This window comes from Malurus melanocephalus, unplaced genomic scaffold (assembly GCF_030028575.1).
Source record: "Malurus melanocephalus ecotype Western Australia unplaced genomic scaffold, MMel_1.1 scaffold_198, whole genome shotgun sequence".
Classification (NCBI taxonomy): Eukaryota; Metazoa; Chordata; class Aves; order Passeriformes; family Maluridae; genus Malurus; species Malurus melanocephalus.
In genome coordinates, this window is record NW_026623430.1 from 981,902 (window position 1) to 997,404 (window position 15,503).

At 39.1% G+C, this 15,503-nt stretch overlaps 1 protein-coding gene and 1 non-coding gene across 5 annotated transcripts in view; both read right to left on the reverse strand.

The window, feature by feature from the left end:
* HAUS6 (HAUS augmin like complex subunit 6) overlaps nucleotides 1-14,908 on the reverse strand; it is a 38,090-nt gene extending 23,182 nt beyond the window's left edge. For 2 of the 4 annotated variants that reach the window (XM_057373462.1, XM_057373463.1), the window contains exons 1-15: nucleotides 14,095-14,908; nucleotides 12,986-13,081; nucleotides 12,185-12,257; nucleotides 11,069-11,201; nucleotides 10,370-10,517; nucleotides 7,899-7,964; nucleotides 7,724-7,775; nucleotides 7,351-7,524; nucleotides 6,604-6,785; nucleotides 5,859-5,985; nucleotides 5,242-5,299; nucleotides 3,395-3,482; nucleotides 2,086-2,170; nucleotides 1,250-1,429; nucleotides 253-388 (exon numbers count right to left, since the gene is read on the reverse strand). In XM_057373462.1, the coding sequence (XP_057229445.1) occupies nucleotides 253-388; nucleotides 1,250-1,429; nucleotides 2,086-2,170; nucleotides 3,395-3,482; nucleotides 5,242-5,299; nucleotides 5,859-5,985; nucleotides 6,604-6,785; nucleotides 7,351-7,524; nucleotides 7,724-7,775; nucleotides 7,899-7,964; nucleotides 10,370-10,517; nucleotides 11,069-11,201; nucleotides 12,185-12,257; nucleotides 12,986-13,081; nucleotides 14,095-14,186 (1,690 nt within the window). In that variant the 5' untranslated portion in view covers nucleotides 14,187-14,908. Of the gene's footprint in view, nucleotides 1-252; nucleotides 389-1,249; nucleotides 1,430-2,085; nucleotides 2,171-3,394; nucleotides 3,483-5,241; nucleotides 5,300-5,858; nucleotides 5,986-6,603; nucleotides 6,786-7,350; nucleotides 7,525-7,723; nucleotides 7,776-7,898; nucleotides 7,965-10,369; nucleotides 10,518-11,068; nucleotides 11,202-12,184; nucleotides 12,258-12,985; nucleotides 13,082-13,608; nucleotides 14,055-14,094 lie in introns of those variants that run through there. The other 2 variants (XM_057373464.1, XM_057373465.1) reach the window with 2 other exon arrangements.
* Nucleotides 2,241-2,371, reverse strand: LOC130577854 (small Cajal body-specific RNA 8). Its single transcript, XR_008965818.1, has one exon. It is a non-coding gene; the product is annotated as a small Cajal body-specific RNA 8 (non-coding RNA).
* Nucleotides 14,909-15,503: the final 595 nt, after the last annotated feature.

The following is a 15,503-nucleotide window of genomic DNA, read 5'->3' on the forward strand; positions in this document are numbered from 1 at the left end:
GAATATGTATAGCTCTTTATATTGCTTACAATCCCTCAACACAAAAGGGATTCTACGTAAGAAAAAGGTGTCTTAAATCGCATTCGCAGTATTCACAYCTTATTAGGTCTACTGTGTTGTGTCACAAAGTGAGCCATTAGAATAAGAAGCAACATCACTGAAATAATTTTCTTTTTCTTCTTGTGTGACATGCCAATGAACCAACCATATTTCTCATCAATGAGCATTACAATAACCAAGTTTCAAACTTACGCAGATTTTCTGGCGTTCGGGGTATTTGCTTCCTTGTTAAAAATGGGTTAAAAGACAGTGAGCTAATGAGATCATCTAATGGCATTCCTTTTTCTTCACCRGTGTCAGGTGACTCAGACATCACTGACTTTGCAACCTGTAGGATGTTAGAAAATGGCAAATTTTGAGAAAGCAAAATTATAACCTCTTCATTTCTGTCAGTTATGGTTCAAAGTAAGTCTCATTCTCCAAATTATGTGGAGAATTAGGAATATCCTAACTTTTCTTATTTACTGCTTAGGTTTACAATGATCATAGTATCCTACAAACACAAAATTAAGAAAAGGGAGTGAAATCAGAATTCAATTCTCAGTTCCCTCATCATCTATGAATCCACCTCTCAAATAAGAGTGTGCTCAGAAAGAATATATTTAAGGTATTAGCCAAGAACTGCAAAAGCATGAAGACTAGAGATATATTAATGTAATTCAAACATTTTAGCAGACAAAAAATAACTGTATCATTTCAGAAAAAAATGCAATTTACAAATGRAGATGTAGTACATTTTACAGTAACTTATGCAGGAACTGCCCAGCCAAATCTTATATAAAATATCTAAAAGAAGAAATACTTAAATTTCTACTTGAAATTCCTAAGTGCCTGTTAAATACTTAACCTGTATAACTCAAGAATTCAACAGTTCTTTTTGTTTTTCTTCTTGTACATATGCAATGTACTTCAGACTGAATTATACCATACCATATACCATAATTCTACTGATGTGCTACTCATTTCACCATGACTTTTAAGTATGATAGCTGCACTAACTCCATGCTTTCTGTGTGTAATTTATCAGGCAGTCCACTCTAAAAATCTGTGACTCTGATAACTATCTAGCAGAAAAAAGTAACTTTTGATGCATGTGGATTACAAGAGACTTTTTTTTACATAATTAGCCATTTTTCTCTGAAATTAGTGATCATTTACTTTAAAAGAAACAAAAAAATTACTTCCTAACCTCTTCTGCCAGTTCATCTCTGGCTTTCTCAAGAAGGTCTTCTTTTTTAACAGGAGACTTTGGCTGGCTAACATCTTTACCTGGATTCTCCTTCATTTCTGAAGTGGGGAATTCTTCCTTTCCATTTTTTAAGATTCTTGGAGGCACAAGTGTTTTATTTCCCACACAAGTTTGCAAGTTCTAGAGGAATATACAGGAATTATTAACAGTTATAAATTCAAGCATCAGGATGTGAGCATGAACTAATATACAAATTCTGAACTGCAATGGCCCCAGTGTTTAGTCAATGAAAGTACTTCACTCTTGAATTTTAACCAAATACAAAATATTTTAACAACTGTATTCRAAGTAGGACCTAAGTACTAAGTAAGACAAGTGTTACCTACAACACAGATGGYTCATTTGCAACTACCTTGAACACAGTACAATGAACAGCTGTGCAACGGACAACAGCACATCCAAGTTGTTTTTACACCACATTTTAACCCTTAAATTTCATAGAGAAGAAACAAAGTCACTGCTCACACCAAAAAGACTGTTTCAGCAAGCAGGGAATCAGTCACAYACTCTATGTTATACAGGAAGACAGATACGAAGGCACCTACTTAGTGCTGTCCTTTCCTAAAGCTCTACAAAGTCACCAAGAATTAGCTTTAGCAGTTTTGTCAGAGTGTCTCAAATGTGTAAAAATATTGCTCAAAAAACAATAAAAAAATACCCACAAAACCCCACAAAACAAACCAAAGCCCCACCATACTCTCCCATAAAGCCTAGGCTTCAACCAATATAACAAGGACATGTTACAAGTTTAACTTATTTCAAAGATAGAAAATTACATTTTCAATTAGCAGGTCACTGGTTTCAGATTCTTCTGATAATGATGGCACTGATGACTTCCTCAAGAAGGGAGACAGGACGAGACTAGTCAACAAAAAAACCAAAGATTTTAGAGACAAATTATATTGGGATGCAAATCTTAGAAAGTATTATATATTGTGTGCTCCGTATCTGTCCGTTACGATTTCTCTCAGTTCGTCCCGGTCATCAGAAAGCAATTTTACTATAGGGAGAACAGTGTGACAACTAGAGCAGATTTAGCCCTAGTTGTGTATCAGCCTCCCAAAAAWAATAAATTAATAAACTTAGCCATTGATTACCACACAGAAAAAGAAGGAACTTTTCAATACATTTGTAAGCAAGTCTTCTGCATTCAACAATAAAAGGTAACTAGAAAGTCTTCTGCTGAGTGGACAATGTTCTTTTTCTCGCATTGTCTTTCCATGAACCACTTCTGGCATCCATAGGTCTGTTCCTAAATAAACCTGTCGATATTTATCAATCATCTTGCTACCAAAAACTTCAGCCTTATCACTTACAGTAAGTTTAGTGTTAATTGCAAAGCTCTCAAAAATGCACAGTCCTCACTTGTTAGAAAAAAGCACACTTTAAAATGGCTTTGTTGTTACCTGTCTGTAGCCTCGCAAGCAGACAAATCTCCATGCTGTATGAAGTCACTGAAAGAAATCTAGGATTTGTCAACTACTTTGACTCTGAGACTTACATGCAACTTTATCTACTGATGTCTAAGATTTCCTAACTCCCTCTGTCTCTTAGCCAACTTTCAAGCACCTGCAGGAGCTATGTTATGAAAGATGGCACTATYTGAAAGGTCATTAAATATTCCTTGACTAAGCAAGTGGCAAAAGCAAAAAAGACTTTTAAGAATATCATTGTTCTGTGCTCTACCCTTTGCTGGTACTGTAGGAAGAGTAGCTACAGAACATGATTAACTCTCAAGAAGAGTCACAAAAAGTCTTGCAGAGAACATTTAGCCTGAGAAAGAGAAGTTTCCATTGTCCCCTCCTCTCTCTTAAACCTTAGAATATAGTTAAAAAGCAAGAAAAACAGTTTGCAACTTGGCTGCTACTCATCCTATTCAGCAACAAACAGTTGATCAATCTCTCATCAGCTGGAGAAAGCCTCAATTACTTTAGGACTATCTTGCTAAATSAAATAGTTGAGACATGTAAGGAGTGGGCTACTGAAAGATTCCACTAAWATTCAAGAGATGCAAAATATTCAAGTCCAACAAGTAAACTTCTAATTTTTCTATTGCTTTTTTTATCCATTTCTCATTGAGCATACCATCCTGAGGGTACAAATGTCACATCCTTCACGGTATCCAAAGCCTCATCATCCTTCTCATCATGTTCTTGAAGAGAGTAATAAAAACCTATAAAAGCAAGTGAKTGTTTTATTATTGCTTCCATTTTTTTCACTCAGGTTTTCCATATAACACAGCTGACTCACACTAATTCTGTMGTGTGGATAGACTTCATGAATAAGCAGGACAGTGTCATGATTCCTTTTGCTCAGGTAGCATCTGTTGCGACAGATGCCACTAGCAGCCAGCACCTCTTGCTGTTGTTCCTGAACGCATGTTCAAAAAGCATGGTTTTATCTGCTGCCCTGCACATATCAATCGGACATTCCACCTTCCTCTGAACTACAGCCACATCATCATTATCCCCTCTTCTTCACATACATCTCAATTGTGCGGCACACCAATTCCAGAAAACACAACTCCACCCACGTTTACCTCAACTGAATTAATCAATAAGTACTTCTGTGGATATACTCATCCCTCTTGCTGCTTCAGTCCAAGCAAGGTGAAGCTTTGCATAAGTAAATGTTATATAAGTAAATGTTTTTAACGTTATTGGAGGTACACAGACTCAGTCACAGACTATTTACAACGATTACTAACTTCAGCATGTCTTCAATGAACAGATGAAGTTTAACCTCTGTTGTTCTCTACTAATTTTAAATTTCAGGTTCTACAAAGCCAAATGGCATTTGCTGTCACATTCACCTCAACAAAACAWCAAAAATCTAAGCTCACTTCAGGTAATTAGATGAGGTCAATATTTTGGTTTGGGAATTGACCCTATTAAGAAAGAGAAGTTTGCAAGTTTTTAGTGGCTGGATTSTCCAATAATGCAAGTCAACCACGGAGTACAGAGAACACCAGAGACATCAATTTGTCTCAAGCCTTCTGATACTACCAGCTCACAGCATCATTGTACAGTGCTTCAATCTGCAAATCATGCTCCATTTGCAATTCTGTAGCCTTTCCTCTGCAGTTTCTAGCCTCATATCCACATACACTCAGAATGCTGGAGCAGTACTTTCACCTTTTTAACCAAAAGGATCTTCCTGCCATTGCTTTGAATCTTGTAATTCCAATACACCTCTGCTATGCCGTTTTTCCTAAAAGGGACTGCAACTGGCATGATTCAAGCAGAGTTCCCCTTTGTTTTTAGCTTTTAACTTGTAACACTATACTAGTGACATTAGGCACGTGGTCAACAAGAACTACCAAGAACTAATCAAGTATCAGTTCATCAGCCAATTAGCATGTGCACCAACCATGCCCGATCAAAGTGAAGTCTGATCAACAGTTAATCTAATGACTGAAAGCTCAACACAGATCAAGAGAGGCCCTGACCAAATGGCACAATCACTAAGGAATTAAGTATTTCGCAGTGCACCAAGAAAAGATGGTTACCTGGGAGGACACCCTCAATTTCTTGAGTGGAATGGGAAAAGTTTAACCTTCTTTCTCTCTTTTTTACTCCTCCAACCCAAAGTAACCTTTACTGTTAGACTGAATGTATTCTTTAGAACCCATGAATGAACCTTTCAACATGGACACCTGTCTCAACATCTCTCGTGCAAGAAGAACAAAACACCAAAGAGGTTAGCATTGGGTTTTTGCCAAGCCTCACAGAATCTCCAAGATACTACAAAGTTGAAAAATTTAAGGCAATTTTTGCTAAGAGTCATTCAGAACCAATTACCACTATCTATCAAAATCCATCTAGACTATCAAAGACCACCTGCAAATGCAAGGGAGCCTTTTTGACTCCAAGTAACTTTTAACAAATATGGCAGTGGGGGAGAAGGAAAAGAAGCTTCTCCTGTTCACCCACCTGACAATGACTCATCTTCATCTGAAGAATTAGAATATTGGAATGGCAAAGCTGTTTCCTTTCAAAAGGGAAAAAAAATGTCACACAAGCAAGAAGAAAAAGTCAATTTAACAACAGCAAATAACAGACARTTATTTAAAAGAGCTTCTTTGCAAACCAGCTGTCAGACTCAACATGAGGTTCCTCCTCTCTCTGCTGGGTAGCTAGACAAAGGTATAACCTCTGTCAATATGAGTATCATAATGCAAATTATTGTTCGTTGATCAAGTATATCGCCATATAAGGGGGAAAAAGGGGAAAATAGAATTCAGCAAATGTTCAGACTGAACATACAAATGCTCAGCTTCCATAGGAGGATGCACAGAGACAACAGAAACCAATCTGCTCACTCTTATGCTGATGTACCATCTTGACAGGATGGTTCCATCTCCCATCTCCAGTGAATACATCAGATGTCTAAGTCAAAAGTATATTATCTGTAAGAAAGACTACTTCTTAAAGCATAATCAGGTATATGAGTTAATTATTGCAATAGAACACACCAGTTTAAACCAACATCCTCTCTCACTTTCATCCTTTCCTCTTCCCCAGAATCAGATAAAATGAACACTACTTACCAGATCATCTTCGAAGAGTAAATAAAAAGGACACTGGCCAAGAATCGCTCTCCATTTTGATTCCCAGTTTTCCTGGCTTCCGGAAACAGATGGATGCTTTTGCTCACAATGCCTGTGCTCTCTTAGACTGTAATATGGAAGCATAGAAAATTAAGTCAACACATCTGTTGGTAGAGACAACAATTGTACATAAAGAGGGAAAGTATTATGTGTTCCCCCTTATCCTGAAAAACCTTTGCTTTGATATGCATCAATTTATTCATGCATTTGTGCATACACTAAGAAGTAACTCTAATTCACAACCATAAAAGCTGCTGCTAGGTAATCTTCACTTTTCTTAAAATAGAATTGGAAGAACTACACTAAAATATACACAGAAATGAGATACAACCTTTAAAATTCCCTAAGCCAGTTACCGACATAAGTTTTGAAAATCTCAGAACTTATTAATGCAACAAGACAAGAAGAAAGCAAAAATCTGATCAGCTAGCAAATGAGGCCTCCAGAAATAATCTAACAAGACTAAAATATTAATGAAACAAAGGCAAAAAGCTAAAGTTACCTAGAGAAGAATGTCACTAAAAAGCTTTATAAATTATCAAAACAAATGTTAATTTTTCCAGAGGCACAGGGAAAAGACTGAACCAACATGTTTTTGCGGTAACATTTTTTCTAGAAAAGACTCCAGCAGACATGATCCTACAATTTAAGAACAGGCAATCWGATAAAATTTCCCAACAACTACCTTCTTGTGTTCAAGTCCCTTAGTAGTCTCTTGCAGGATGCAACCATATCCCCAATTCTGTGAGGTTCTTTTAATTTACACGGACAATGTTCATCTCTCAGYGTACACAAGGCTTCATTTACTAACTGAATAACTGTTAGGAAATTCAGTTTCTCATCTTCATACATATTTGCTGTACAAAACTTGAAGTAGAAAAAGCAAGGAAAAAAAAAATTAGTGAACAGTAGCAATATCAGAAAGTTATGTCTTCTACAGTGAAAACCAGAACACCATGTACATTATACTAAGATTCAGTTCCTGATAATTTCATTTTGTTCCAGGTTAAAGCAACACAAGCCAAAAGAACTTCAGCCAATGAGGTACTCTGTTTACCCACTGCCCCAAAAGATACAGCACAAATAACACCAAAGCCATAACTGAACAACACTACATACTACACACCAGAAACAAAAGCCAATTAGTTGAAGCACTAGTCAGTCAACATAGTTTTAATGTCTAAACAACAAAAAAGTCAAGTACTAATTAGGCAGACCTGTCGATCTAGTAACTGAACTGAAAAAGTTAATGCAAAACAGTTTTATAATCATAAAAAATTTCTACATATGAATTAGACATATTTTATGCATCCTTTAGCAATCATCTTTAATAATCCATGAAGTACTTGTTTATTTTTTTAAGGTATTAATTGCATCCTTGGGGACTAAATAAAAGCTGTTTAGCAATTTAGGAAGAACAAAAACCACTTACGCCATATATGTTACTTTCAACACTGTAAGTCAACAACCGTGGAACACGGAAAACAACATCAGTTCCATCCAAAAGACATGGATGAACACAGTCTGCAAGTACAGAATCCACAAGGTCCTTTTCCTTTTTAATAGATGTAAGCGTTTCCACTATAAGTGTCCACATACTGCGGACCTTAATAGKAAAGATAAAAAGACTGTGTTAAAATGGTTGTCATAATACTTAAAATGACAAGAGCATCAAAACAGCCTGAAGGCAGATGAAGGTGCTAGCACAATCACAGGCAGACAAGTGCAAGTAACAGTATTTAACAGTAGGTGTTGCAGAAATGCTAGAATTCAACACACTGTCATAGCAGGTACAAAACGCTCACCTTCTGAATTCTCTCAGTTGTGTCATTTTTGTTTTGGTTATTTTGTTTCATCCTATAAGCATATATAAAACAAAAGTTCAAGTGGACTACAGTGAAATTACAGTACATATTTCATAAAACTGAGCATGYAATCCATGTCATATATCCTAACTTAGTTACAAAGAAAAACACTTACCTCCAAGACTGCTTCTGCATTGCTGCACATTTAGACTTTGTCCATTCTGTTTCTCTAATTAAAACCCTAGGAAAAAAAATTAACAATTAGTACAGACTTACCAGAATTGCTTACAGTCACTAACCAATTGTGCTCATTCTTTTCAAATCTGCATACTGAGCCAGTTGTTTCTTACACCCAGCAACAATAATTTACTAGAAATGTCTATTTTCAATGTAAATTACAAATATATTCAGCAATTGCACAGCACCCAAATCCCTCCCTTTCAAAAGACCAGAGAACAGAATACTGGAATACAAGCTCAACCACAAAAGTTCTTTTGTCAAAGTACTTTTGTTTATTTTAAGCAAAAAAAATGTAGTAGTCTGACTTTTGCAAGCACTGGGTGCCTGAATCATGCTGAATTCAAAAGGATCTTCACACTTTTGACACCTTGTCAAGAATGAAAAAAAAAAACCCTATAAATAATTACATTTTAGAAGGGTATCACTCAAACGGTAAACAAAGCAGGAATATTTCCCAAACGCACACGAGACACAGAATTACATAAACTGGAGAAGTTTAGACCTTTGGAAATTTTATTTTTGTATACATCCTTGTGAAGAGTCCCTGCATGTTCTCCACAACTACTTTTTAGATATAATACTGTGATTAAACCCCTACCATTGTCTTTTTCAGGGTAAACAAACCCAATTTCTACAGCTTTTACTCAAACATTTCATACTCTGCAACTCTCTAGTCCATTGTGGCCCTCTGCCACTATCTTCCATCTTTCACTCTCCATCTTTAACTAGGCTGGTCAAACTGAACACAGTATACCAAATGTGGCATTAGAATTGCCAGCCCCAGCCAGCAACTAGGTACTACACAGCTACTCACTCCCTCCCCTGCTGCCAGCCCCCACAGAATAGGAAGAACCTTAAAAAATGATAAAATTTATGGGCTGAGGTAAGAACAGTTTCCTAACTGAAATAAGTATTATAACACAGAGGTAAAGGAGAAAGAGAAGAGTAAAATTGAAGAAACAAGAGTGACGCAGAATACAATTGCTGACCACCTGCTGACCAGTGCTCTTTGCCATACAGCATAGTAGGCTGCTGGTCTTGGTTGCCAGGACATTCTGATGATTCATGCTCATCTTATGGCTCCACACTATTCTGATTCTTCTGAGCAGAGCTACTACCCTGCTAATCAGCCACAAACCTGGGCTGCTGCTGGGGACTACTCTCTCAGGTGCAGGACCTCACATTGGTCTTTGTWAAACCACACACCACTTTTGTTGTGCAAGTCTCCAAACCCATCAAGGTGTCTCTGTGAAATGCTTCCCCATTGCAGTGTATCTTCCTTCCTCACAGTTTGGCACCATCTGCAAGTTTTGTGGGTTTGTATTCAAGACTGTCATCCATATTCCTTATGAAGACACAGCAGGAACTCCAGTCATGGACTAGTTACAGCTTTGAGGCACTATCACCCTTTGGGCTGACCCCTCTAACTTGCTTTCTGTCTTCCACTTGTCCTCRCATAACTTGGATTTAAAATTCTAGTCTTGACTGCAATGACTTTAAGAGCCCCGTAGCATCTCCAGAGAAGTTTCTTATTTACATGCTGTGAGCTCTAAAGAGCACCACTTCTACTCAGCAGACTCAGTGACTGCATTACAAAGTCATCCTCTAGGTATTGCCAGCTCCCACATTGCTCATGCACCACTGAACTACTTTCCCAGCAAATACCAGGGCAAGCTGAAGTCCTCTTTAAGAATCAAGGCCAGCAGAAACCCACCATGAAGTTTCCCCGGATGCTAAACCCTCAGATCTTGACACAAAGGCATGAAACATGACCAGTCCTCTTGTATGGAGCCATACWACATGTACTGACACAGCTCTTTTTACGACAGTGCAACCCCTCATCCTTTTCTGCCATTCACTGAACAACTCACAACTGTCCATGACAGTGCTCCAGTTATGTGCCTTACAAATTCTGCTGATACATAAATCTGCGCCTACAGAAAAGGTTCCAGGTCTAGGTATTTCTCAGGCATGTTTGCCATAAACAAGAGCAGAGAATAGCATATTTTCAGTGAAAAAAATTAAGGTTTAAGTAAATAAAATGTCTCTCACATTAAAAGACTAAACAAGACCAAATGTTTAATCCTGAGGATGTTATATTTTAGGATATGATCCTTTAAAAGTTAAGAAATCATATTGTTAYACCTGTAGAATTCCCTGATCATTTTAATGCCCAAACCATATCTTCCAAAATACAGCATCTTGTAAATGATKTATTTCTTTAGACTACTATGCTTCACAAAAGGTCTACAAGCAGTAAGACTATSAGTAAAGGTGGAAAATATGAGAGTAGTTCAACAGAACTCATGATGAAAAGCATATACAGACTTCTCAAATCCTTTTGGAAACACACACATAAGTCAGTTTCTACAAAAAGACTTTGATTTCTTTTTATGTATTACTCACCGTGCTTTTCTCCCGTATTCTTGAATAATGAAGTCTTCCCTTTGAATAATTTGTAGCAGTTTATTGTATGCAACTCTATGTCTTGCTTTTGCTATGTACATATCCTCAGGTCTCCTCATTAGAGCTTTAGCAAAAGGTATATCAGTGCCTAAACAGAAGTCAGTGTTTGGATTATATATTTTGCTGTTATCAGACAGACAACTTCCTAATCTATTTAGTTCAATCTGCAAGAATCACAAATCAAGATGCTCATTTTAACCTGGACCAAAACAGACCATGTAGTGTACCACCTTTCTTGCCATTTTTTTTTATTGTACACACCTTCATTCCCTCATTCTCATTCCCTTTCTATATCCTCTAGATTACAATAATACAAGATCTGATCCTTCAGAATTCCTCAGGCTCTGAGAAAGAAAATATGATAGCAGTCCAATACTTTTGGACYAAACCACTGCTTGTGTGGGTAAGGTGTAATACTGCATAAGTGAACCTTGGAACAAGACCCACAATGCAACACAGAGCAATTCTAGTCTGCACTACCTATCAACAGTAGCCTAATGCAAGTGCACAGAACCTTGTGAAAGACTTGGACCTGAGCAGCCAACTCAGAACTACTTAAAGCTCCTATCATATCTTAAAGACTTGACAGATTTACAAACATAACAAATGAAACGTTTTTATTGTCCCATTACAGCTTACCTGCAGAGAGCTTTCTCATGTCCTCAATCATTACGTATCTTGCAAAACGGTAGACCACATGAATAAATTTAGCACCACCAGGACAAATCAGTGTGGAAGGTGTAATTCGTGGAATACCTCTTTCCGTGTGATTCTAGAAAAGTTCAATTGTTTTAAACACAAAACTAGCCTAAGAAGCATAAACAACAGCTATCAAAGACTTGGCTGCATACCAAAATGCTGCAGATTACCCACTACCAAGGCTGATGTAAAGCTAAATGACTTTGCCACCACAGCTGACAGCTTCTGTAGTCAGCAGAAGAGAATAAAGCTTTTTCAATGTTCCCAMTAGCCCACCTAGTCTTGCACTCGAGATACTTTCAATGCAAAGACTGAAATCAGTGTTRGATAAATGTTAGAAATTGGTGGCCTCCTCACTCCTAACTGGTAACCCCTATCTTTAAAAACATTCAAATTTTCTTTCGTATAGTCTACTGAAGTCACTAGTTAGTGTACTTTAATCATATTTAAAGAGACCACATCATTGGTTTTCACCTTATCCACTATTACTAAAAACCAGAAGTGCTGTAGCATATAAAGGCAAGATTTCTAGAACAATCACAAAAACTAAGGCAGCACAAGAAAGCAAAGCAATAACCAACGACATCTGAAGCAATGAGTTTTGGTTTGTCTGTAATAAGCTCACCTTACATTTTAGTCCCTTCCCCCATATRCAAGAAAATACTATTAATAAAATTTTTCATGCATGAATCAACTTTCACAATAAACACCTTCCCAGGCAATTTTAAAAAAGTACTCCTCAAGCTGAAGGAAGTTATTCTCACCCAGGGCTAAGGGACTCTCTAGACTTCTGTGTGACCAAATACTGTTAACCCRAAAGCAAGCTACAGTAATTTTTAAATCCACAATTAAGTCTCTCTTTTAAATTCCACAATGACAATATCTTTCCTTCAAAGAAGTCCAAGATAAACTTTATGAAAGAATATACAAGGTAAAATTGAATTCTTTTATTTAAAAATCCTTGTTTAAAACTCTAAAGTAACAGAGTTCCCTCAAAACAAGAATAAGGTTACAGAAATCAGTAGAGCATCAACATCCACTTTTAGTAACACTCACCGCAATTTCTCTTAGCCACACACAGCACTGCCTCCTAAATCTAGGACTTGCTAGTTTTGTGCATCTCCATTTCCTTTCCATTTAAAAAGGATGAGGAAGAAGGGATAAAAAAAAAAAAAAGCCATTTCAAAACATGTTTAAATAATCAGATAAATAATTAGCATTGTAAAAACAAAACTAAGACACAGATTTCTTCTTGATGCCAAGCCAGAAAATGAGGGGCATATGACCAAGACTAGATATAAATTGTTAAAAGACAACTTTTCTTTCCATAAATTAATTTCAGATTACTTCAGACAGAGATCTGTTAGCAGCTCTTTTTAACTCAGGACACGAAAGAAGGAAAACAAAAAGAGCTCTGAACCCTGACCATTTTCATAACTGGTCCTCCTCCTGCCATATCTTCAAATGTAAAAGCTAAAAAGCATCRCTATACAAAGAAAACCATTAAAGAACACAGGGTTCTTGCCGTGTTGAAGTCCTGGAAACAATCCAGAAATGGAACACATTACTCTCTCCGGTCATCAAGATGAATGGGACAGGCAGATTACTTATCAGCTATTRACATTTATATCAAAGTTGCCAAGTTACAGACAGTACCAGAAGCAACTAATTAAGGCAAGGTTTTAGATTGATCAAAATTGATTGACCAGTTGTGAACAAAAAAAMCCCCAAATTCTCTGACTGTATGCTCCTCTTCCACAATATTCCCCAAGAAACCACTTCCCTCCCCTCCAGCAACTCTATAAAACATATTCTTGATTAAAGACACAGCAGTAATCTCAGAAGCCAGATACTTACTTGAAAGTTCGTTTTGCACGATGCTTATCTAGCTTAGTAAACAAGAAGAGGGCAACGGCAGTAAACGCTCTGTTGTTTGGTTTAGCAAACATATCCCTAAAACACACAAAACAGCGACATCAGAAATAACTGACAACAAAGCATTTCTACAAGCTGCTAAAGAATACAAAACTGAGTTATATTACAGAGTAACATGGTGAATGCTTTATTTCCTATGTAAAARTATACACCTTCCATCCTACTCAACACAGGTGAAATCCGGGGCTGCAAGACAAGACCTGTGGCCAGCAGACCCAAGGAGGTTATTCTGCCCCTCTGCTCTGCTCTTGTAACATCCCACCTGAAGTGCTGCATTCAGTTCTGGTCCCCCKAACATAAYAAGGACATGKAACTCTTGGAGCAAGTTCAGAAAAGGAGCACAAAGTTGAAAAAGAGACTAGAGTATCTCCCCTGCAAAGACTCGAGAAGGCTGCATGAAGACCTCAGAGCAACCTTCCAGTATCTGAAGGGGGACTAGAGGGAAGCTGGAGGGACTCCTCGTCAGGAATTGCAGTGACAGGAGTAATGGGTACAAGCTGACAAGAGGGAAAATTTAGATTAGGTATTAGGAACAAAATATTTACTGTGACAGTAGCGAGGCACTGGAACAGACTGCCCAGGGAGGTTGCGAATGCTCTAACCCTAGCAGTGTTCATGACCAGGGATGGGTTAAGGCCTTCGTCTGGCGGGAGATGTCCCTGCCCATGGCGGAGCARTGGGATTTTTAAGATCCATTCCAAAGTCCTAACATCCTACGATTCTAAGAAACAATTCCGGCGAAAGCGTTATCTCTCAAGCCAAGTTTTCAAAACACGTGCTAGGAAGCCGCTCACCTCGCCTTCCCAAGATTATGCGGGGAAGCAGAAGTTCTCACCATTCCTGGGTTTCACTTCTTCAGACAAAGACAAGAGGGGCTGCGGCGGCACTGCGGGCATTTCCCGGGCGCTACATATCGCCAGGGGCACCRGGCCCGTCGGCGCCCATGGCGAGACGCTCCCGCCTCGCCCTCCCGGCTGAGCCCCCGGGCCCCGCTCGGACCCACCCCCTCCCCCGGCTCTCCGAGCACTGACCTTCCTAGTCTCACGCCAGAGTGGTATTTCGGGTAGAAGCCCAAAGCCAGCAAGCAGAGCCAGAGGTGATCGCTCTCCCATTTGGAACCCATGCCGGCTCTTGGCACGGAGCAAGCAGCGCTGCCTCCCGTCCCTCACAGTCGCGCCATCTTCGCCAGCCCGCCAAAATCTCCCGCGCGCGGGCCCGCCCACGCCACGCCCCTATCCTCGCGAGATCTCCCGCCAGGCCCCGCGGCCGACGACAACGAGGCCGGGCGCGCTGCCTGACGGGAGCTGTAGTCTGGGCGCCTTCCARAAGGCTTTTCCTATTTAAATAGGTTTGTAATCGGACTGCAGAACTTAACGCGGGGGGGAAACCAACCCAACCACCAAACCCAAACAAGTAAAACTCGCACCGGCAAGCGGGCTGTGCGGTTCAAACTTTTATTCCAAGGCATTTCAGTGACCATTCTTGGAGGCCCTCCCAACGACAGCTGTCCCAGGATGAGGGCGCAGAGATGTCCCCGCGGCCGGGGCAGTGCCGCAGCTCCCGTGACTTCGCCACAGTCACACCAACGACAGACAGGTCTCTGCCACAGTAGTTCAGCCTCGTCCTCGGAAAGAAATGTTAACAAGCAGCCTCCAGTCCCGTTCCTACTCTCCCCAACTCCTACAGAAGTTACTGTGTGCGAGCAAATGCGGACTCACCATCCCTTAGCAAACAACTGATTGAGATTTTATTTAAACATTAAAAAAAAAAAATCACTGCCATCACAACTATCTTCACATTCAATTCTTTGTCTTCCAAATTTTCTTTGTCTGAAATCTTTATCTCTTCACTGTCTATTTTTCCTTTCTTTTTACAGTCTCTTCCCCTTTCTTTGTTAAATGCTCTCCTTATTCCCAACTTTGATATTGAAGCATTTACCCCATTTTAGTCTCAGGTGCCACAACTGAGCGTCACGATGGCCAAAGTATTTGCACACAGAAGGCATGTGGAGAGAAAGGAAGTCATTTTGTGCATGAAGCACTCTTGCCCCACAGGAAAGCTCTAAGCGTCTAAGCTCTGAAAGTGCAGAGCCTAAAAAAACACCTGAGAAAATCTGATAGATAGACAAAGTCTCTTACCCCTTCCAGCAGCAAAGAGGTAGATGCAGCACTGCTTTTCACGTAGACTGAAAGGGTTAATTTTGTGGGCAAATCCTCATCAACTCCTTTTGTTGGCAGCCCTTTATGCAAAGCACTGGGGTGTTCTCATGGCTGCTACCAGCAGGAGAACAGATCATTAACAAAAATCAGATTAGTTGGATACACTGCTTAGGCTATACCTGGCTTGTAAAATGGGAGCTTGACACCCATGCTAACCAATTAATGTAGCGTGCATTCCTTACATTAAAAAACCCAGATTTTTGATGCAGCTAAGTGAAACA